Source organism: Symsagittifera roscoffensis, chromosome 1, assembly GCF_963678635.1.
Source record: "Symsagittifera roscoffensis chromosome 1, txSymRosc1.1, whole genome shotgun sequence".
NCBI lineage: Eukaryota > Metazoa > Xenacoelomorpha > Acoela > Convolutidae > Symsagittifera > Symsagittifera roscoffensis.
In genome coordinates, this window is record NC_087062.1 from 19,416,019 (window position 1) to 19,440,381 (window position 24,363).

At 35.6% G+C, this 24,363-nt stretch overlaps 1 protein-coding gene across 2 annotated transcripts; it reads right to left on the reverse strand.

The window, feature by feature from the left end:
* Positions 1 to 3,604: 3,604 nt before the first annotated feature.
* Positions 3,605 to 24,079, reverse strand: LOC134855289 (G2/mitotic-specific cyclin-B-like). 2 transcript variants are annotated; one of them, XM_063871774.1, is made up of 10 exons: positions 23,843 to 24,079; positions 23,364 to 23,572; positions 15,775 to 15,998; positions 15,231 to 15,498; positions 14,806 to 15,036; positions 14,182 to 14,337; positions 11,522 to 11,671; positions 6,365 to 6,525; positions 4,279 to 4,336; positions 3,605 to 4,180 (listed from the first exon to the last, which is right to left on the reverse strand). In XM_063871774.1, exons 1-10 carry the CDS (start codon positions 23,886 to 23,888, stop codon positions 4,028 to 4,030), a joined length of 1,656 nt encoding a protein of 551 aa, XP_063727844.1. In that variant the 5' UTR covers positions 23,889 to 24,079; the 3' UTR covers positions 3,605 to 4,027. The 2 variants fall into 2 exon arrangements, with proteins under 2 accessions (XP_063727844.1, XP_063727852.1); XM_063871782.1 differs by lacking the exons at positions 23,364 to 23,572; positions 23,843 to 24,079 and adding an exon at positions 19,897 to 19,974.
* Between the last annotated feature and the right edge of the window lie 284 nt (positions 24,080 to 24,363).

The following is a 24,363-nucleotide window of genomic DNA, read 5'->3' on the forward strand; positions in this document are numbered from 1 at the left end:
GCTCGCCCACAAAGAATTGTTTAAAATAATGAATTCAAGTTTTAAGTTTTCACTAACAACAACTCAAACAAGCGATAACCAGTTTCCAGCTTTCCTTTAAGCCGGTTGGAAAGGAACTATATAATAACCCAAACTAACCAACGCAGCTTACTAAACACCATAAACCATAAACTAATAGCATGATTAAAAAAAGAAAACCTATGGTACCCAAACCGGATTAAATCAGCTTAAAACTGGATAATTTATTCTTTTGAAGACTATTACCAAGTCAAAAAAAGGAATAATAAAACCCAAAAGTCGCAAGACAAACCCAAACCAAAAACAATTTGATTTTTGAGAAAAGGACAAGCAAAGTAACAAAAGAAAAACCAGAAATAATATAACATAAAACGTTAGCACAAAACAGGACCCCTTAAAGAACCAGCATGAAATCAGATTCTCACTCCTGGCCTAACCCACCAGAGAGGACGTCCTGAGCATGCTCTATAACCGGCCTAACCCACCTTGCTACATCCATGCTTTGCGACCACACTATATTTTTGACAAGAGGTACTCAAGAGTACTAAAAATAACTGAACTAAAACAAATACGCTTTTGCGAAAACAACTAACCAAATTCATAACTAAAAAAAAGAATTAACATAATTTTATACAATGTAAATCATAATATGCAGTACATAGATCACACACAACCACAAAGACGAGCATCGAAAGACTAGACGACCCCATCACACTCAACCTATAGAACGACTAAACACAACCGACATGCCGCTGACAATCACGACTCAAAAACGATTTAGAGTACAACTTGACTTCGCAGAAAAGGACTTCATTGAATCAGACCAATGATCACCTCGATGTTCAAGTATACGTACAGATCCGAGTTACAAGGCGTTCCCTCCAAGCACAATCTTCACGCCATTCCCAGACGAGAGGGATACTCAATCAGTTCTCCACCAAAACAGAACAAGCAATCATAGCAAGCCATCTTGAAATCAGATTGATTTCACCGGACCGTCGCAGTCATCGTCGGACAAACAACTATCAACTTCATGTCGACGATCCTTGCTTCCTGGAGCATTCTTCTCCAAGAACAGAATAAGAAAATGATGTTCGCCAAATACCAATGATCGTCATCCATCCTCTTATTACAGACAGAAGATAAAAATCAAAAACTCTGCAAACCCCGGATGGGTGGAACTAGATCTAAACTACATTTTATTATTATTGGTTATAAATTATATATTTTATCACTATGAAATTTTTACTATTAACCAATCATGATCCATCTAACTAACAACCCATTTATTTGTAAGTGCTGAAATTACTTGTAATTTCAGCACCAGAGAGATTTGAATTTAACTTAGAAATTAGTTACCTCTCCAAGAGACCTTTTGGCAATCGCAATAAGCCAGTATACTCTAGATCTATTGAGCCTAGCAGAAACTAGTTAAACACCCTGAGATTAGTAGATATAAGAGTAAGATTAGGATCGGTATTTGACTAAAAAGTTGCACGAATCTATCCGGCCGAAAATAAGATAGCGTGACGAGCAGACGGTGTACCCTATCCGAAATTACTGTATGAGTTAGACCAAAGAACATAACTCACTCGGTTCAAGGTCGGAAAAATTTTATTTGACGGCTTCGTATTTTAGATAAAATGCGCTCAAATAAGTTGCGCTTTCATCTTTGCATTTAGTTGAGCATTTTGCACTAGAAGTGAACTGACCTTAAAACACTACGCTTGCAAGCTACGCTGGCTAACGTAAATTTCAAGAAAAAATTACATGTTTTGGCTCATCTGTTGCATGCGTGATATACTTGAATAGCTCAAACTTTCTCCAAATCTAAAAGTTAAACTCAGACAAGACTGCTTGTATCAATTAAGACTGTTCGTACAATAATTGAAATTTATAAACAATTTTTTTAAGTAAATTTTTTATGATTTGTATGTAACCATATGTAAAGTACAAAGTGATATATTTGCATATAGCAAAATGTTAACTGAACCAAATAGCTTGCCTTACCTCAATTAAAAACAAGTTTTAAAACAGATTTAAACCACAGCTTACGCGTTAAAAGCACGAAATTTATCGCGCGTTATTTGCCCCATATTGGCAGCCCTTAAACCCCCATAACTTCACTGATAATATTATTTCAAATTTGACCTCAAGGTAACAATACTTATTGAATGTTAAAAACTTGTCGAAAACGCTAGTTACAAAATCGATATTAATTTTCAGAAATAGTCGAAACAAAAACTAAAATTTGTCTTTCATTTTTTCAGCAAACCTAACATTCCAACGCGCGCCAAAAAATCTCTACTCCTTCATCGTGCTGCTCATTTGTAAACAAATAAGAATCGTGCCTTGCTTCCACAAGTTATGTAGAATGAAATGCATGAGAAAAGTTTGAACAACCTACCCACCCACATTTGAAAAAATTTTCACGCTCACACTTGATTTTTACTTTCCAATTTGTTTTGGTTGCACAAATATTGTACGAGTTTTTCATATATGACACGGAAAGATAGTTAAGGTGTTTAGTATCTAAGAGCCTCTTCAAAAGCTAGTGCATAAGGTGCCAGCATGCTAAGTTGTTTATTCCGAAATGCAGATATTACACTTCTCCAATTTGCAGTTGACACTGGAGCAAATCAAGGTTGTTTTATTAAGGTTTAAACTGACAGCAAACTTCAAGTTTTAATCTTTTTTTCTACAAGCCCAAAATGAGTTAAAACTTTTGGATGGGTGGAGCATAAGGATAATGTTTGGGCAGGATTAGCGCAGGAGCAATTATGCCCACCGATGTTTAGCAATTTTCGCCAATCAACTTCTACTGCCCCCACTCAAACAGATGTTGTTTGGCGCCGTCCATTTCCGGTCGATAGGCTCTAAAAAATCTCGTTCGGCCCTGAGAAATTTTACATTTGAGTCGCTAGGTACTGCCAAAACAAGCAAATTCTCGAATCATTCAAAAAGGAGTATGATTCCCAGAAATGGCACTGTAAGCATATTGTCTCAAAAATAGCCTTTCACCACTCCAGTATAGTGCTGAGGGGGGTGGGGGAATAACTGTTTTTTCCTCAATTTTGTGGGCCATACTTTTCCAAAGGGTTTTGTTTGGTATAATATTACGATATCCAATTATGGCTGACCAACCTCAAACTTTTTCTAAAGGCGCCTTTGGCTGCAATGAAACTAACTTTGAGGGGGGAGCGCGCGCCAAAAAAACGCTATTTCTTTAATTAAAGTTTTCCAAAAAGTGCCTGAAAACGCTTGAGCTCTGATACTCAAATTGAGTTCTGATACACAAATTGATCGACTTAAGAAAAAGTCCGCAAACCTTTAAAATTTGTCAAAAAACCGCCCTCCATCTAGAAAAATTGTTTCACATTCCACTGCACCGCTCACATGGCACTCAGATTTGAACATACCCCATTTCGACATGTAACCCCTTTGCCATTTTTTAATCGCCGAAATTACATTTTTAAAAAGATAACCCCAACTATGCTCGCTAACTAATTGAAATCTTTATTTTTTACGTGAAAAACGAACAACGAAAACAATTTATTGACCCAACAAGGCCAAACAGCATCAAATTAGCTCCAGTCTTCAGATGAACATATAGCAAGAATGAGTCGAAAACCAGCACACCGTCATTCTGAAAAATTTATGGCACAGATAGATTTGTGGGATTTGAGTTTAAATCGTTTTCAATCTTTTACAAAAAGATTGCCAACTTTTGAGCCCAAGTCGAACAATGATGGTTGGTTTCTTAGAAAAAACAACCATGAAAGGAGGAACTCCCAAGTTCTGTTGCAGACCAAACAAAAGCAATAAAATAGCTTCATTTTTTCGTCAGAAACGTAGCATTAATTTAGGGACCCAACAATCATATTTGTTCGGAAATTCCTGCTCATAATACAAACTAAACATTTATTAATTTGTTTATTTCTATAGATATTTAAATTATTAATAAAATATTTCTTTGCCTATTAATTGGTTGCGGTCTGTTCCGTTAGGGTCAGATGGGACATCTCTCCGCGTTGACCTCGCCAGTTCCACAAGATGTGGCTAAGCCGGAGCCGATATTTACTTGAGCGGCTGAAAACTGAGTCACACAAGGGTTCCGACTGATCGAAAGGAACTTCTCACTCGAGTACTTCTCCTTCGCTCCCTAAAACAAAATACACTTTAATTTTATTCAAAGTTATAATTATATATTTTAATATTTTGTAAAAATCTAAACATAGCAATTTGGATGTTTCAACTTACAGTTCGTTGGTCAGTGGCTGAGTTTTGTACCGTTTGTAGAACTAGAAGAATCGGAGGTCTAAAACCACATTCATTCTACTTTTTTAGATCATAAAACATCTCTACTTAGGTACTCTTTTTCAACTTTTTTCGGCCGACGAGCTCTTTTGTTACAAATAAACGTAGTTTTCAGCAGAGTTTTAAAAATCTGTCTCAACGAAGCGTGCGAGAGCCACAAAAAACTAGCCATGTTTACATGAGGGTTTTAGGATTCGGAAACCCTAGTGCTCGATCTGTTAACGAAAAATTGTCACCACTGTCCTCTTACAAAATTTATACGAATTTTCTATAAGCAATCTTTTCATCATTTTGGGAAAAGAAATTCGCAGGAAGAAAAAAAAACAACCGTATCCTGCACCTGTTGCTACCATTTTAAGGCTGAAACATCTTATCATCTAACCCTGGGAGTGTTTCCCAATATTTGTTAGCTATTTTAGGGATTCAATGGCCTGGTTCTATTTGATAATTGCCTCCTACAGCCTATGTGATGGACTCAAACTTGCATGTTGATCAAACTATAATTAGGTCTCAAATGCATTTTGTAATATCATGAAATCAATATAACGTGTTAATAAATGGGTCGACTTCCAAACCAAACCATTACAAGATTGATGTCTACATCTACAGATTAACTAAAATTTCAACAAAAATCTCGAATCAGTGTCCTTATTGTGGGAAAAAATGAAAGTATATATTGTGAAAGAGCTTCATTTACACGAGCTTATTCTCTGTAAAGTTGCTCGCAATGAAAGTGAATCTGTGACTCTCAGCAAAATAATCACACTGACAAACTTCAAATTACATCATAATCATAACGAGTAAAGAAAATTGAACAACCCTGAAAACACCAAAAGTTTTCAATTGCCGCCAGAACTCAAAAACTCTACAATTGTCTCACAAATCTTTTCCCGAAGTTTTTCGAAATGATTTGCAAAATGACACCCATGGAATTAACAACTTTCTCAATAAGTTTCTAGAGATAAGTTTTTTCTCATAGTATCGGTTTTATCCAATGTTAAAATCTCACCAAAATTTTCACATTTGGGTTTTCAAATGTCTAACTAATTAATTTTTCATTTCTGTAGATTTAAAAAGTATTCATTCAATAGTATTGTAACAAAAATAACAGTGGTATTACAGCACCATCCCAATTAAAACCTGTTCTTTTTGCGCTCAGAGACGTCTGAAAACAGGCAGAATTTGTCTAATGCCCATCTCCCAGACTGGGTTCTATCAAGTGGTTATTTATATAATTTATACTAATCAATTTGACAGATCGTTTCAGCATACATTAAAGGGAATTAGATTTTTCAAATATTTTTCAAATATCAAACGTAAAATAGTAAGATAATTTTTAGATTTGCAATAATTTCTAGCAACCACACTCAATTACACTTCACCAACCACACTTCAACTAAATTTATCAAATGTATCGTTACAAGACAAACTATAAATTAGTTAAATAATTGAAAAGGTATGAAGAAAAAAGACACAATTTCCATCATTTTTCATGAAAACAGAACGCGCAGTTATAAAAGTAAACCAAGAACCTAGTCAAATAGTCGAGAAAAGTAGAAAGAAAAAATTACAAACTCCATCATTTTTCATGAAAACCAAAAGCTTAAGAATAAAAATAAACCACGAATTTATAAAAAAAAAATTAAGAGAAAAAATTCAAATTTACACGAAAATCCGAACGAACAATTGAAAAAAAAACCTATAATTTAGCTAAATAGTTGAAAAGGTGAAAGAAAAAACCCAAATTCCATCATTTTTCATGAAAACCGAACGCATAATTATGAAATAAAACCAAATAGTTAGTACAAAAAAAATTAAAAAGTATGAAGGAAAACAGCAATTCCCTCATTTTCCTTGAAAATTCGAACGCACAATTATAAAATACAACCAAAAAATTCAAAAACGAAGAGCAACTCTTTTTTATGTGAACCCAAACCGTTTTTTGAGCTTTCTTAAAAGGTCCCAAATTTATCAAAAAATAACTGCACCACAGGCTACTGTTGTCGATTACTTCTTTGTTTCTTCTCACCCCAGAACGTGTGTCTGACTGATGCATGGTCTGCTGGCGGGTCCAGACTGGAGAATGATGGCTGCCCAGATGCAGCTCTCCACCAGATGGAGTGGACTGAACTGGGTGTAGAACAGCTCCTTCATCGCTAACTCCAACAGGTAATCGACCAGCACTCGCCTCTGAACACAACAAACAAACGGGCGTTCAAAATGGATTTTCAAACGCAAAAAAGAAACTCAAAAAAAAATTCAAGTCTCCAAACACACAAATTTTTGCAATCAAACGACGTAAAATTTGGCCACTACGCCGATAAAAAGACATAAATTGCCGATAACGACACAAAGCCGATAAACCACACAAACAAAGCGACGTCAATTGCGGCTGCTAAGTCGATATAATACTAACCAATGAAATTTACGGCAGTCACAAAGTAAAAAAAAAAAACTGTTTGAAAAAATTGCAGACCCTACGGTGCAAAGGCTGCAATTGTGACCATGTTACCGCTAGGCCAAGAGAGAAGAAAATTGGTGCTGAAGTTCAAAAAAAATCGGGCATTTTAAAAGAAAATAGGTTGAAAAAGTTAATTACATTTTTGACTCGGAAAAACTAAACCTACATAAAACCCGTGTTTGTATTGGATGATGGTAATTAGCAGCATTAAAAACCATTGGGACAAGTTTTAACGAGCGGCCAGTAAGGCGGCCAAACTTGAGTTGACCATTGTTAAGCCGAAAACAAAATCATTATTAAGACCATTTATCCACGGGGGAAAGGACCAACACAAGAGCTGTACAGCTCATCACGGCGAACCGCTGTTGTGCCCCTATTTAAGAACTACATGCAATTTGTTTGGTTATTTTTCTTGGCTGGGTAATGTTGCTTCACCCTCAAGCAACGAGCACGGATCATGGTGGGCCTCGAACAACCGACCTTTTGATTGAGAGGCGGAGACGTAACCACTTCACCACCGCTCCCCTTATGAAAAACTATACATTTTTACGACCCGTTCATACCGAAACACGTCAAAGCATAACCATATATTTTGCCCTCGAAACTAGGCAACTAGAATTGAGTAAATTGATAAATAATAAGCCAAAACCATTCAACAACAAAAAAAACGAATAAAAAACTAAAATCATACTTGTAAAATTACAAACTACAGATGTTTCATTGATTGTACAAGCTGCTGATATCGAAATGAAAATCTTTATTTAATAGAAATGCCGATAATAAACGTGCCAGATCACATGAAAGTGAGTTTAAAAAAAGCGGAAAAAACGACGGAAACTAGGCTAAAAACAACAAATTCGGAAAAACATTTATCAAAGAAAATTCTTTGAAAAGAACTTTTACTGCACTTACTTGGAAAAAAATAATATCAATAAGCATAATGATCATAAATAAGTGCATTCAGGCTGAAACTAATAGACTGAAGGCGCTTATTAAATTTAGTTGCAAAGATACCTCTTTAAAGATTGAAACAATTGCTTTGAATGAAAACTTAATAAAATTCAAGTTGAAGTAAATTTATATTTCTGATCTTGTTTTTTTCCAATTAGATGAGGTTTAAGTTGACTGTGTCAGACATAAAGAAAGAAGACAGAAGCTAAAATTGTTTTTAGCGAATTGGTTTTTTTTAAAGGCATAATACCCGCTTTCACCGAATCAAATTCTATTAATTTTCAAATTGAGTCGTGTTATATCATACTAAAGTCATTTCAGCCGTAATTTCATTTGTAGTTTCTTTCTCAAAAAATTTTCTCTGTCAAAAAAGCGGTTTAAAATGTGTGCCTTAGACAACTTCAGAGTGTAGAGAAGGCGATGTAAACTTCATAAATGTACGTAAAAACATCTGTTTTTAACCCCGTAACGAGAAAATTCTTTATTTGTGACCTGAAATACTTTGTATCTGATCTAATTTCTGGTCAAAAATTCTTTTTGAAATGTTTAAATAAAGCATGGATTTTTATTAATTACTTTATTTCTCATCCTAATTCCAATCAGAAATTAGCTAAATCTAGGCTATTTCTAGCTAGAAAAAAGTCTACTGGTGGGACTCCAGCCCCTGCCCTTCTGATTGCTATACACTTGCTCTATCCACTAGGCTACAGCCCTTGATAGAGCCTCCTAGTTTTAGGGGAATAACAATGTTATAACAAGTGTAAGTTTGCTTTGTATTCGCAACTGCTATTGTGTATACTCGAAGCATGTTTATCTCGTTACGGTTGAGCAGTTAACTGATTTCTGGTTATTTCGTTCTAGAAACTGTTTGTTTCTAAACTAGAAAAGAAATAGATCACTTCTGCACGGAAAATATGAGAAAAACAGGCTAGATAATCTTCATAGAATTTCTATCTAGAAAACAGCTTCTGTTCGGTACGGGACGTATTTTTGAATTTCAGCCGAAGCTCAATCGGTACTATAAGACTTTCAAAATGACTTCTCGGTGCCGAGAAACATCGTTTCGATTTTTTTGCCTCAGACAAATTAAGGACAAAGAGAAAGCGTTGAACTTTTCATTAGTACACGTATTAAACATTCGTTAATACTTCGTTCTAAGCTTCCAGCAAGGATTTGATCGGTAGTATGAAATTTACATAAATTTCGTACCACTTGCAAAACACGAACAAAAAAATGCAAACTAAACGACAGAAATTGGAACCAAAAAGCAAAATTGATTTCGTAGAAGTTTATAGAAAAATGATTACTAACTGAAACAAAATCCACCCATATACTACTTAAACAGTGATTGTTTCATTTAAATTTGATTGATTAAATTCACTTACCCAACGTAAGCTAACGAAGTTAACCATGCCATCCATAGAGCATGACATTTACCCTTCTTACTAAAATGACCATTGTGTGAACTAAATTATTTTCGCTTGAAAAAAATCTAGAATGCAACACTTTAACTGATTGCAATTGTAAAAAAAAATATTAACAAGCAAATTTAGTAAAAACACAGAGGCGAAACAAACGACAAAAATGTAAAAAGAAAGAGCTCACTACCTTAATAAGGAGTATGGAGTATAACGTTCTCATATCTGCTCCGTGACCATTTTATTTTAACTAACTTTAGCTCCTAATAAAACAGCTACAGTTTCTATCAAATTATGCAGCAAAAAATTGAAACTAAGTAAATGTTCCGGATTTGAAAATCCGGCCTATTGCTTAGGAGTCTCAGGACCTCGCATCTGCTCTTCGGTTGCTTGAAAGTAAACTAACGGCTCAAATAAAGCTTGATCTGCCTGTTCTATTCTTTTAAATCATATACAGTACCAATACGAAATGCATAATATTCAAACTTCCAAATAAATGGACTTTACCCGAAACCCCAGTTTTTCTCTTCTCAAATATGCGGTTAACTGCTACTTGCTCTTTCAATCAAAGTCTTTATTTTAAATTTGCCTCAGTAGTTTCTGAAAAAAAGTGCAGAAGATTCCAAAAAGTGATCAAAAACTCACAAATTAAAAATGATTTTTCATAAATTCCAAAAAAATTTTCTACTTAAACATGGAAATAGCCCCTGCTTTCTACACTCCGATTTTTAAATTGAACATTTCGGAACCCTGATTTCTTAGATTGAACCCTTAAAATCAGATTTAGCTAGTATAATAGAATAGTGACGAATCTTCTAAAAAAGAAAAGGTTAAAATTAAAAACGGGACTTTTCCGAAGTCCATATCAGCTTTTCTACAAAAAACAGGTTAAAACAGTCTAAAACAGATTACGCACGAAAAATTCAAGCACCCTGTCACTTTTAAAGAACTATCAACCTCAGAATCAGCAGGTCAGTTTTCGAAAAAAAAACTTTCCGATAAAACCTGCGAAATTTCAAAAGTTTGTCATTTTCTAAGGCCATATTTTTTTTCAAAACGCAGGTTATAGTCGCTTGCTTAGGTAAGATGCTCATAATTGAATTTTAATTTCCGTTAAAGCTTTAATCTTCGATTCGACCGGGTAGTTTTTGAGAAAAGTCAAAAAGTTCTAACATTTAACCAAAAAATGGGCTTGTTTCTTGAAAAACTTTTTGAAAACGCCTGAATAAAAAATTTTAAAAATCCCAATCCCATCTATTTCCATAATACCTGTTTACTTTAAGCAAACATCATAGTTTATCGTGTCAAGCAAGGCATTTGAATTTAAATCAGCAACGGAACAAAACTTACGAAGCTGAAACAAAGCCGGACACCTTCGTGCAGACAACAGTTGAGCCAGAAAAAAATTGATTTTCATAAAAGGTTTTTATAACTTTTTAGTCTCTCCTGAAACTAAATTGATCAACAGCACAGGATAAATCCTTAATGTGGCACCTCAGCCAACAAAATTTAGCAGACAAACGAAAGAACGATAAGTCAGTTTGCATTAAAAAAAATGCAATTTCATGCAGACTGAAAATAAACAAGATCGGACCGGGACTCGAACCCCAAATCTTATGGTAAAAAGTGACTACATTATCTCGAGTGCAGTCTCGAATATGCTAAGGTTCACTTATACAGCATCTTTAATTTCTTGTAAGAAAAATTGTACGGGGAAAAAGTCTAGTTCCCAATTACAAGACACTGGATCTCGCAAGTGTAATGAGCATCGAAACAAAAGGTACAAAGCGGGAATAAAGCCGACAATTCTTGCGCAGACACCCTGGCCGGTAATAAATGGTTCACACACCCTGGGACACACCACCAGCAACTCAAAGCTTTTAAGTCCTTCCAAAGCATTTTGATAAAAATTCTTTTGCACATCAAACGAGTCAAAAACAGGCTGGTGAGTCAATTTGTTATAAGAGGAAACGTTTTAGGCCAAAAATATTTAATTGAAAAAAACCACCGTTTTAAATCAACAATGAAACAAATCCTGAGTCGAACGGGAACAAATGAAGGCATTCTCAAGTTATGTCTGTTAGTTTACAAGATTGTGATGACCACCAATCTCAATCATACTGATGTAAGATTTGAAATTTCGCAAAATTTCAAATATCGATTTGAAATTTTGCATTATAGACAGAATTAGAGAGTAGAGAAAGTGACGAACATTTCAAAATGCGTTTAAAATGTTATTTTTTAAAAATTAAAATTTGATTTTAGCAAAAAAGAAGGAGGTACCATTACTCGAACCTTCTCAACTACTCACACAGCAGCTCGCTACTCTAGTTCGAGTTCGCTTCTATCAATCTACCTGTGGGTCTTCGTGTTCGTAGAGTAGTCTGTAGTGAAAGGGGGTGGAGAAGTCTAGTTTGAAGTTGAAGAACTTGATCAGATTCCTCTCCAGCTCCAACACCTGCTGCTTAGTGTAGCTGTCCTCCGTCAAATGGATCAACTTCCCTATCTGGCAACACGAGCAACAAAACTTTATCTGTTTCCATTCCCCATACTACATTAACATCCATTTTAGTTCATGTTCTAACCAGATGATTTCACAAGATTAAATAGGGAGACGAAAAACAAATTTATGGAGAAATAAAAACAACTTCATAATGAAAAATTTGCTGCATATCTATGTCTAGTTGTTTGTCCCACAATTTGAGAGAGTATTTGACAAAATGAAAGCCAATTTTGAGATATTTATATGTTGTTAATATTCAACCAAAAAAATTAAATGTCCTTTCAAGCTCTTCGAATTTAAAGAACAACTTATGATTGACACTTTTCTGATAAAGTTATCCCAATTTGAGAAAACTAGCTCAAAACAAAAAGTTTATTCCGCAAGGAAATCTGAAAACTAAAACATAATTTTGAAACTAGAAACTTTGAAACTTTTGTTGTTCGATAGTGGAATTTGCCTCCCTTTAACAAAATAAACGTACTGAGCTCAGAAAGAAATCGAAAATCAAACCGCTAAAAGTTTGCTTAGAGCGTGAAAAAAAAATTTCATGAAAAAAAAACAAAAAAAACATTAGGACGTGCGTTTATCGACCTACGTGCAACAAATGATAGGAAGACTAAATTGATACCAAAAATAACCAAAATAAACAATTTTTTTAAATTAGGTGTTTAGGTTAAATTACAACTCATCATTTAGATTTGAGACTCCATTTGTTGTTTTACTAAGGCTCGGCGAAAAAATGAAAGAACAAATCAGTTTGAAAGACTAGTGCACCAACTAAGAAAAATTATCACAGTATAAGAAAAACCCGTGCTGCGGAAAACACTAGTCCGATCATTGATTATTTGAGAAATAAAACAAAATAAAGTAGAAAAAAGAGGCCCCGCCAGAACACACACCCTGGCATTTGTAAAAAGTATTAATATCTAGAGGCATCCAGACTAATTTTGTATATAACAAAAAAAGGAAGCAAAATGCCAAAGTATGTTTCAATTTTGCATTTCAAACAAATTGCGAAATATTTAGGGTTCCAAAACTTCGATCTGCTGTTTTTATTATTGTACCTTAGTTTGAAACAAGTCAATTTTGTTTCGGTTCATTTGACATGCTTTAACTTAATACCGATCAAAAGCACATGCTATCAAATAAAAGTAGAGTGCCACCAATATATGCAACTGAGGTTTTATAAAGAATTCTCGTGCTATTTCACTACTCTCGCTAGAGCTCGATGTGTAAACAACAAATAAAAATATCTTTCAGTTCGCATTTAAATTTTTTCAAAAACGTTGTTTTCATTACCCGATTGTTCTAAACATACCCAACACACAAATGGAAAAGAGTCAAAAAACGCAAAGAATATATTTCAAAAAATATATGAGCAACGAGCAATGCATAGTTGTCAGTTTTTTGAAGGATTTAACCAAATTGAAAAAAAACTGGGTTATTAGGGAATGTTTTTTATTCCGCCAGTATATCTAAAAATTAAATTCCACTCTTGAAACTAAAAATTGATTACGTTTATAGCCCCATTTCAGCTTTCATATTTACTTAATTGGATCATACCTGAAATTACAAGTAATTTTACGAGGGGGTGGGAAACTAGAAAAGAGCGCATATTTCTTGGATAATCCGCAAATAACTATGCTCTTATCTAGATGATCCACGTCCACACTGGGCTGTAAATATAACACCTGGGGATAAAAACCTGGAAAAGCCCTGAAAGGAATTTCCTTTATAACTTTCACGAAGGGGGCTAAGGCTAAAGATCACGTGAGCCAGTTCAATATTCACAACATTCAAAATGTGAAGAGTATTATCATCAATGTTTCGAGAGAAGAAATTGCATGTGATGAAAATATGTAAAGAGGCATGTAAAGAGATCGAAACGAAGGAAACCAAGTCGAATATACTTTGCTCAGATGTGAACAGATTTTCAAAATGAGTTGAAGTATTCATCTTATTGCCACAAGTAAGCTTGGCTGTTTTCAAGCCCTGAAATTAAATATCATTTCTGTACTGTCATGTCTGACCAGACACAGTCATGTTTGACCAGGCACAGTCATGACTGACCAGGTATAGTCATGTTTTACTCGGGTATAGTCATGTCTGACCAGATATAGCCATGTCTGAATCAGGTATAGTCTGCAAACGGCATTGTTTGCAAAAGTGATCACATGTGAAACATATGCACGAGCTGGAAAACAGCTGGTGTCTGAAAATTGCATGATCAGACGTGAAATTGTGACAAAAATTCGGTACGGGATCCGCATTTATAAGTCTGAATGCTTTTCTTCTATTATAAGAGCTTTATTATAAGAGCGTTTTAACACTTTTCCTTTGAAAAATCATCACGACCTATATAAGAGTCTTTACTGAGTTCTTCGTTTTACGATAAGTTTCACCCCTTTTTGAGCATGTTCAATTTCACCATTCAAGTGTCCCGCTTGTTGAGTAGCTCTACTCTTAACAAATTGGTCGAAAAGTGGATCAACTTTGCCGCATTTACACCTTACATCTACGTGGTCTTCTTCGTGTAGTTTAGTAGCTATGAGGATACAAGTGATGGCCACTAGCTGGACACTCTCCACATCAGGCACACAGACTGCATTGTAGACATCAAACATGGCCACTCCAGTGTAGAGAGACTCCAGCTCAAACCCACAGTAATTCTACGCACACAGGCAGCAAATGGAACAAGGTTTCTGAATTCGTGTACACATATTATAAAATAATTATATTTTGCTCCGTCTATATTTCTTTCCACGGATAGACGTTTAGTGGGGCAGCTGGTCACTTTGTCTTTCCAATCCTTATATTAAAAAATTGGAAAAAAAATACTATTTCTGTGACTTTCTCGCGATTTTTTCTTTCATGTCCATGAAATTCAAGGGTTGATGACAAAAGGCAACAGGTCGTTGTTTATCTTTTCTGGTTATAAATAACTTTGATGAACCCAAAAACCCTATAAGACATAGTTGGATATAAGTTGAAAAAGCAGTTGTGAACGATAGTTCTTCTACGTCTTCGAGGTGACCTTCTTTCTTTCGGCCATTTGCTTGTATTTAAACTGGGCAGGTATAAGAAATCGAATCGAAGTTTGTCTTCCATTTACAGAAAAAGACCGGAACAATCGGTACCTGTACTTGGATCAACCAATCCACCACAATTTCCCTTGTTCGACTGCTGATTTCCCTCCCACCCCCTCCTCTAGCACAGAGCCCCAATCTCCGCTTGCGGACGACGAAGTCGCGATGATAGTGAGCTATGTAGTCACTGCGCAGCAGGTAGTCCTCCAAATAGCACGGAACTCTATTGACGTCATTGGTATTCATACTCATAGAAAATGATGGCGCGTCCGTTTTGAACGCCTGAAACATTAGGATTTATGATTGAATTAAGATCTTATTAACTATTTCTCTATTGTGTAAGGGGGTATATTCGTTACAAGGTACACAATTTGCATATGCTTATCCATTGAATTAGTATTTCATAACGGTGGAAATTATTAACCAGACAACATAGATAGAGCAGTTATCAAGATATCATTATGTGATTGCAATACCTTGTTAAGCTCCTCGAATGGTTCTTGTTCCATTTCTGAATCGTCCGGATCCACAATCTCGAAGTCCTCCATGACGTCATCAATATCATCGCCACTGATGTCATCGAATGTAGATGAAGCACTGGACGACGAGTCAGAATTATCATCGCCAGCATCAAATTCTCCTAGATCTGAAAGCGCTCCCTCAGAAGAATCATTCAACTCGGAGTCGATGTTTCTATCAGAGTCTGAGTTCTGGTTCGGAAGAAGACTCGAGTTATCCTCAAATCTAAATAAAGTTCATGAAAATTTTGTCTGGAAGAAAAATCCGACCGCTTCTACACCCATCGAAACACTACTGCAGCCTTAGTTACCGTGACTTTTGAACCGTGAATGACGTCAATCGATTTTCACTGTCTCCTACATTTAACACTTACAGCTTTTCAATGGCATAGAGTTTTTCAATGGCATAGAAATGAATTTTTCCACTAAAGAGTTTATTTTTTTCATTTTGCCCAGGATAATTCAGTCATTTTCCAGTTATTGTTATTTTTATTTAACTCACGAGTTATCCTCCTCATGTTCAACTCCATCAGAACAGGTGAGTATTTCCATGCTCCGCCCACTTCCTTTTTCCTCCCCGAAACTCTCCAACTCATTAGTATTCGGGGGAGACAACATTGCAGTCCTTGATATCGAGACCGCACTGCAGTCCACCATCCGTTGCTTAGCCAAACTTCGCATGTCTCCCCTGTACATCTCCAGCGTCAGTCGTCTTCCCCTTCCCGACTAAAAGTTGAAACAGTTTTGCCTCGATTAAAACGTGAAGAAGGATCTGTGCTCATAACATGATCGTGAAGCAACGCTTCTCAGTCAGCCCAAAAAAAATCACAAAAGTTTGTGTTGGAACTACATCAGTTATCTGTAACCAGGTGAACAACTCATTTGTTGGCTATTAGGTAATTGGTCCCTGAAGTAAGAACTCGCTAACTTCGAACTGAACCTTTGGAAAATCATTTCACATAATCGAAGACTGATGAATTAGTTACGTTATTTCTGCCATTATTATAAGTGAATTTGCAACGGAATATCTAATTTAATACTAAATGCGCGTGTTTTTAAGAGTCGATTTACGTAATTCAGACTTTTATATAGGTCATGTAGTTTTTTTCAGGAAAAATCTCAAAATTTGATCAGGCTCAAACTTGATTTTTCGGCGGTTTGACTTTCAATTTCCCTTTAAATTTAGTTCATTTCCTTAGTTAAAAGGAAGGAAAATTCGCCTATTGAACAGCAAAAGCGTAAAGGTCACAAAAAACGTGTTCGACTTCTAGTTTCGAAAGTAGACTTTAGTTTTCAGATTTTCCAGCGGAATAAAAACAATTCCTATTAATCAACTTTTCTCAAATTGGGTTAATTTTATTTTAAAAAAACTGTCAATCATAAATTGCTGAGGAAATTTCAAGATATTTACGGTCATTCATGTGTTTTCTTGGAACTATACAAAATTTCATTTTCAGCTCATGGTAGGACAAAGAAAAAGCCAGCTGGAGGGATAATCTCAAATGTTGTTCTAACACCACTTTGTTGTATTCATCGAAGGTGTTTCACATTTCAGTTCTTTAATAATCTGTCATCTTCACTTTTCCCGGGTCGAGATCCCGCTCAAAAACCGCTCAAGATTTGAGCGGTTTGAGCGGTTTTCCACCAAGATTTGAGCGGTTTGAGCGGTTTGGGCGGTTTTTTTGGAAAAACCGCTCAAACCGCTCAAATCTTGCTTAAAAAACCGCTCATTTCTTGCGGTGATTTTTGAACGGTTTTTCAAGCAAGATTTGAGCGGTTTTTGAGCGGTCTTCCCGGGTCGAGGTCCCAGACCCCCCCCGCCCCAACTTACCAAACCCCCCCCCCCCCCCGCCAACGTACCCCCCCCCCCCCCCCACATACCCCCTCAACGTATCCAACATCCAACAAACCACCCCCCCCCCCCACCAACGTACATAACGTACCCCCCCTCCTCAACGTACTCCCCCCACCCCCTCAACGTACATCTATCTCTATTAAGGGACATCAACTCTAGTAAGAGGTGAGGGGGGACATCAACTCTAGTGAGAGGTAGGGGGGGGGGGTGGTTTGGAGTGCGATCTTATAATCGATTATTTTTGTTATTTTGTAGAGACTGACAATAAAAATCCTGACAGTATATTTGTTGTGTATGTCTAAAACATTGAACATATTCAGTAGAACAAATACAGCGAATATTAAGCTTCCAGCAAGTCAGCATAGACTAACGGATAAGGCGTCTGATTTCTAATCAGAAGATTGCGGGTTCGAATCCCTCCGTGGTCGACTTTTTATTATTAAATCTTGCGCGGTTGTTGAGCGGTTTTTTGAGATAAACCGCTCAAAACCGTTCAAATCTTGCGCGGTTTCTGAGCGGTTTTTTAGATAAACCGTTCAAAAACCGCTCAAACCGCTCATTTTGAAGCAAGATTTTGAGCGTAATTGTCTAAAAACCGCTTAAACCGCTCAAATCTTGCTTCAAATTAGGTGAAAAATCTCGACTCGGGTCCCCTTGATACCAATTCACGTCATGAAATTAAACTGGGTTGAATTTAAACTAAAATTAAAAAATAACATCTGAAAACCGATAGTTTTGGAAAAGTTTCATGAATTAAGGATAACAAAATGACTGGTTTCTGAAAAACGACTCTTTCAAATCTTTTCGTGTCTCATTTTGTCAACCAAAAAAAGTTTTCAGACTTTTTGTTTGCGCCACAGAAAATTTGTGAGAAACCGTTACCAAAATGAGTTTATCTCCGGGGTGGCTCACTCAGAATAATTTCACATAAAGTACACTTTTTGTTCGTCACGCTATCTTTTTTTCGACCGGATAGATTTCTTAGTCTAATACCAATCATAATCTTAATCTTATATCTCCTAGTCTCAATAGATCTAGTGTATACTGGTATTTGCAGGTTAGATATCAGAAACGGTTCTGAAGGTAAACGACTGTCTACTAAGTTATATTTATTATGCTCTGTTGCTGAAACTATGAATAGTTTCAGCTTTACAAATAATTGTAAGGGTTAATCATAGATAATGATTGGTTAGTTAAGAAGTTTTATAGAGATAGTTAGTTTCATCAATAACATAATTGGATATAAATACTAGTTTTAAACTGGTTCCAGCCATCTGGGGTTTAGCGAGTTTTAAGTTTAAATGTTTGTTGCAGTGAAGGATAGATGGAGGGATTTCTTGTTTCTTAGAGTAGTTTCCTTTTAAAGCAGTGACTGCGTGAAGAAAGAGAGAGAAAAAGATGTTCGTATTTCGGAGTAGTTGTCTTCGTCAAGAGAAGGGGGTGGCTCGTTCTCCGGAAATGTGTCTCGTATATCCTAGGTTGTATTGAGTGATCGTGTCAAGATTTCATATATATTCAATGATGTGTTGATTTCGATAAGCTAGAGCAAGACTACGTGCAAGGTGCAGTTTAACATCTTTGTCTGAAGCTCCGAGTGACTAGGATTCGTATTTGAAATCAACATCGAGGCGGCCATTGCTCTTCTTCAATGGGTAGCTTTGCTGCGATGTTGGGTCCCAACTTTAAATCCCGTGAGGGTTATGACTACGGCAACAAACCATTAGATTTGCCATTCCAAAGTCAAATTAGATTATAGCAAAGTTGTACTTGTTCTCTAGCGGGATCGGAAAGTAGAGTAGTAACATCAACATAATTTTCGTCGAATTGAATCACTTTTTTGAGCAGAATTACGGTTAATGTAAACCTTTCAATATACTTTTTTGGTTGATTCTAATTATAGAGTCCTACCTACTGGCTGACGAAGATGTGAAATTTTTGTTCTGCATTTACTTTTATTAGATGATGGTGTTTTGTATTCTGATTCGAAAAAACGTTTTTGAACGTTTATTGGTTTATTTTTGTTGTCGATTAAGGTTATAATTTCAAGGAAAGACTGATTCAAAATTGAAAGGTTTAAATGATATTAATTTTTGAGTGATTATGGTTATGTTTTAGATGAAGAAACAAGGAAGCATGATTGGTGAAGGATGAGGATATGAGTCCTTTAGAAGCAAGGGACTTTTTTATAAATTCAATAAGACTAATTTTAAATTGATTTAGTAATTAATTGTAATATTCTTTATCAATTAATTTTAAATTTACAAAATTTTTAAAGTTACTGCAGATTTGTTGGAAACGAACGTTATTTGTATCTTTTTATCAGTCGTTTAGTTATGGATCACGATTAAATAGCTTAGGATTTTTTTTATAAAGCTATTTTTGTCAATAATTTAATTAGATATAAATCCTAGTGTTAAACTGGTTCTAAAAATGCCGTATTGATACTTCTTGGAGAGTTTGTTTTTTTTTCTGGCAGGCGATCCCTAGTTTTGAGTGTACATTGGCGCCCAAAGCGCTTTTGGTGGTTATATATTTTTCAACAACAGCTTTATTTATTAACTGTTTCAATATGATCCCACATTTGCACTCAATTGAGCTGTCTTTTTTATGTGTAACCCAAAACCATGGAAAAAACTCATTCGGGGCTATTATTCCCTCCCTTTCTTCAAAGATAGCCGGAAAAAAGTTTCAGTCTTCTTATCCTATCTGTTTTTTGCAGAGATTGTTTGTATATATAGTTAGACACATCATTTTAATAAAAAAACTTACTTTCTGCAAAACCCAATCATAGCATATTCAATAAACAACTAACAATTTTATGCGGCATCAAATAAGGGTCGGTAAACGTACAACCAATAAAAATTGATGAAAGCGTAACAAGGTTACAACGCAGATATGGTCAAATATATATGTTGAAATACATAGTTGACCGATGGGTTTTGGTGTTATCCAAATGAGTTGACCAAATGATTTTGCTGATAATACTTTTTAACCTAAAAAAAAACTTCCGATTTGAGAACGCTAGTTTATCGCAATGTGAAAAAAACTTCGAAACTCTGACCTGCAACATTTCATCTCAAAATAAATTGTAAAATCAATTGGGAAGTCTCTTCCTTCCCATCACAATCACTTTCTCTTATCAAAAAATCTTCGAAATATTGCTTCAGAATGATTACAGCGCGCATTCGTTAGCAAAAAAATTGCTAACTGAATAACTGAATGAACAAAGAAATAATTTTCACTATTAATTGTGCTGGTCAAAAATTGAACTTCATTTTAGAAAAAATCGTATCACGATTTTGAAAACCTCAGGGGGCCAAAAAATTAGAAAAAACTTCAGAAGAAAAATTAGCAATTCAAGATCTTTTGTATAAAGTCATCTTTTCTTGCGAAGTGACTATACCTTTTTATTGAAAAATCCTGTAGCACTTTCATGGCTCTTATTTCTGTTGCTGCGCATATTGAGTATAGTTATTGCTCCGACTTGGATGGACTAAGGCTTTCGCAACCGGCTGCCCTCAATAGAAACTCTGTTATGCCTATAAAAAATTCGACTCAAAAAGGATTTACTAGTACGACTGATTACTATTGAATTGTTTTTTTTGTTGTGTCAGGCGATCAATCGAAGAATCATTATTGTTCCGAACTTTGTAACGAAAGTTACGAAATATTTGCGCTCGGGGTGAATTCTTATCAGACAAATTTAGACTTTTTAACTAGCCATTTTGACGGAATTTTTTACATCATTCAAAATGTATTGTTGTCGTGAGCTTAAACTTGAAAAGATAATTCACTTGTGATCATTTTTCGTAATATTTTGGATGTTTCAAGATTGCCAGTTAAAACTATTTGGGACAATTAACCGGCGATATATTTCGCGCTAATAACGCGTAAGCGAAGACTTAATCCGTCTTAGAAATCGTTCCAAATTGGTTTAAGTAAGCTTATTGGCCCTAATTGAGCTGTTACTAGCAAAGAAATCTATCACTTTGAACTTAATATGGCTTGTGGGGGAATGATTTTGACAAATGTTCAAACTATCTATTTTTTTGCTTTCATTTTTTTTTAATACATTTAATTTTACTGCTCCATTGACCTGGTATTACTGCTTCAAAGACCTTAAAAGGCAATCGGAACATTCAGGGCTTGGTCCTGATACGAGCAGTCTTGTTTTTCATTTGATCACCCTAAGGACCACCCAGTGGCGTGTACAGAAATTTTTCTAGGTGCGGTTTTTCAAAAAAGCTTGGAAATTTTGTCGATCTTTTTTTTCTAGGTCAACCATTTTGATTTCCCGAGCTCTCCAAAAAAATTATAAGGACTCTATTTTGTCAAAACAAAATTTTGCAGCAGACAATTTTTTGAAAAAACAGACCAAAAAAATTGTCGAAAATGGCTAATTAAAGAGTCGAAAATTGTCTGACGAAAAAAACAACCCCGATCACAAATATTCTGTTGAAAAATTATAAAAGATTTCAAGCCCTTCTCCCTGAAAACACACACCAGTGCACAAAAAATTTTCTTTTTGTTATTTTTCCGGCATTATTAAACGACGCAGTCATAGACCACCAAACTCATATAAACCGATTAAGCCGCAAAAAATATGTAAGTTTTAAACAAATTAATTGGGTAAAATTGCAACCAACGTAAAAAGCAAATTATGAATATGACGGATTTTACATAGTCCAAATACATCTGTTAGAGTTTTTTCAAGAGAGAAGAGTCCTGTGAGCGACGATTGTTAGGGGAAAAAATCTAGTAATATGTTGCAATCGCAAGTGCAATGAAATAAAAATCCTCCATTCCGCCAGGTACTTTAAATTTTGACTTTTTCCTGAAGCTAGATTAGGTACTACAGCTCTCATGTGACTGACCCAATTCAACTTGTCGCACGAATTCGACATGTGAAAGAGTCGTTTGAAAAAAAAACTGAAAATAGGAAATTTAAAACGGAAATTTAAAATAAAAACAACATGACTGCTCGTATGAGGACGAAGCCCTGAATGTTCCGGCTGCCTTTTAAGGTCTATGAAGCAGTAGTAACATTCAAAAAACAAATGAAATAAAAAAAAATGATTTTTTTTTAATTTGAAATTTTTCATGAAATTCATCTCCCCACACGCCACATAAAGAACAAAAAGATAGAAATTTCTCCTTGTAACAAATCAATTATGGCATATGAGCTTCTTTTAACCAATTTGGAACGATTTCTAACACGGTTTAACTCTCCGCTTACGCGTTAATAGCGCGAAATATATCGCGCGTTAATTGTCCCAAGTTGGCCAAAATGGCAAACTTTAAACCCCCGTAACTTTACGAAAAATGATCACAGGTGAAATATCTTTTCAAATTTGAGCTCAGGACAACAAAACCTTTTGAATGATATTAAAAAATTCCGTCAAAAATGGCTAGTTAAAAAGTCGAAATTTGTCTGAAGAAAAAAACCCACCCCGAGCACAAATATTCCGTTACTTTCGTATCGAAAGTCGGAACAATAACGACTAGGTTTAAGTTAAATTTTTGTGATCTGATTTGCTTTATTGCGACTGATTATGAATAGGAGAAAGTGACTATAAATCAAAATCAAATAGTAGCTTGAAAAGTGAGGCTCGACGATGCTTAAGTTTCCGCATTTATCTTTAATTTTCCAACAGATATATCTTAAAACTGCGTCAGTAAACTGCGTCTCACTAGTCGATTTTCTGTTAGTATTTATCTCATTTAATCTCAACCACTGAAAACAAATCACCGTTTTTCTCGATACTGAGACATTTTTTCGAATTTTTTTAAGCATTGGATTCACGGTTGAAATGTGTGATACGTGATACTACTCTTCAACCCCAGCGAGCTTTCTCTGAGAGTCAAAATCTGCTGGAAAAAAAAACAGGCCATAAAGCGATAGTTCTTTGCCACCCTAACGGGTGGTCAGAACAATTATCCAGGTAGTTACATAGGAACGAGCATTTAAATGATTATTTTCAATTGGTGAAAAACCGTTGAAGCCGAAAAACCGTCGTCGCGATAACTCGAGGGAAGGATCAACAAACGAGCCAAGATAAACTAGATATATTTGTTTTCCTTGGCTAGAAAATACTGCCTAGTCCTCAAGCTATGAGCACGAATCACAGTTAGCCGCCTCGAAGCACCTGTTTCACTAAATATTAGTCACTAAATATTGGGCGATAAAGTCGACATTTGCATCTTTGATACAAATCTAAACAAAGACTTCAACTTACATCTGCCAGTTCATCATCGTGTTGTCGACTCTCGTCGGATTCAGTTCGGACGCTGAAATCATAGACCTCTGGATTGTCTACTCGCTCCCCTGACCCATACGAACAGTCTGCTTCGACCAGAGTAGCCGGCTCCACAAACTCTGTTAGGTCTATAGGAGTCACATGCTGCTCAAACTCAGGTTCCAGAACGTTGAACCGCTCAAACTGCGCTGCAGAAATAACTATATTGATCAATATTCTTAAGAAATTTCTTTTTCTAAATTCCAAATTACACTAAATCGAGCGCAGCTTTCTCGTGACAGAGCCATTTAACTGTCCCAATGTTAGTTCCTTATCGCAATGCAAAAAATCAAATGAAATATATTAACAAAATCAGTATCATATGCATAAAAATTATCTGCTGTGAACTCAAATACTAAAAAACAATCGGTTTTTTATCGGCTAACAAATATCAAGATGAAAATTCGAGATTGACCTACCTGCAGTTTTGGTCTGACAATTAAAGGAAGCATCGTACTGTTCCATGATAGCTCAAGAGATTTATTGATTACTCTTCGACAAATATGTTAACACGTACTTTATTATCCAATTATGACTTTTTTGCCGCTCAGACTAACTTTTAAAAGAATCTGTGGCGAGTAAGGTAAAACCAAGAAGGGGTTAACTCGACCATGACGAAAATAAAGAACCAATTAATTATCTTCGGTTAATTTCATTTGCGGCTAATTTCAACCACGCTTTAAAAGTGAATCGATTCTGTAGACCAGAATCCACCAGCTTAAGAAATCTTCGTTTTTCAGAACGCATGAGCAACATTGAAATCCGAATTTGAACTGAAGGTTGCTTTCTTAGAAAACAGACAGAACTGTCTAGACAATTTTAAGCAATGAAAGGAGCGAACCATTTTGTAAGCAGGAGCTCACTAAGCTGCGAGGCAACTAAGCTTCCCTTCAAATATTCGTTTATCTAACGAGCTCTTTGTAGTAAAAATAATTTATGG

Bases quoted from the DNA above. Each gene is read 5' to 3' on its own strand.
- LOC134855289 (XM_063871774.1), bottom strand. From the start codon at position 23,888: ATGGAACAGTACGATGCTTCCTTTAATTGTCAGACCAAAACTGCAG. The intron at 15,999-23,363 runs GTAAGTTGAAGT...TTCAACTTTTAG, and splicing joins ACGATGATGAACTGGCAGAT to TCGGGAAGGGGAAGACGACT. The intron at 15,037-15,230 runs GTATTGCAATCA...CTAATGTTTCAG, and splicing joins CATTCGAGGAGCTTAACAAG to GCGTTCAAAACGGACGCGCC.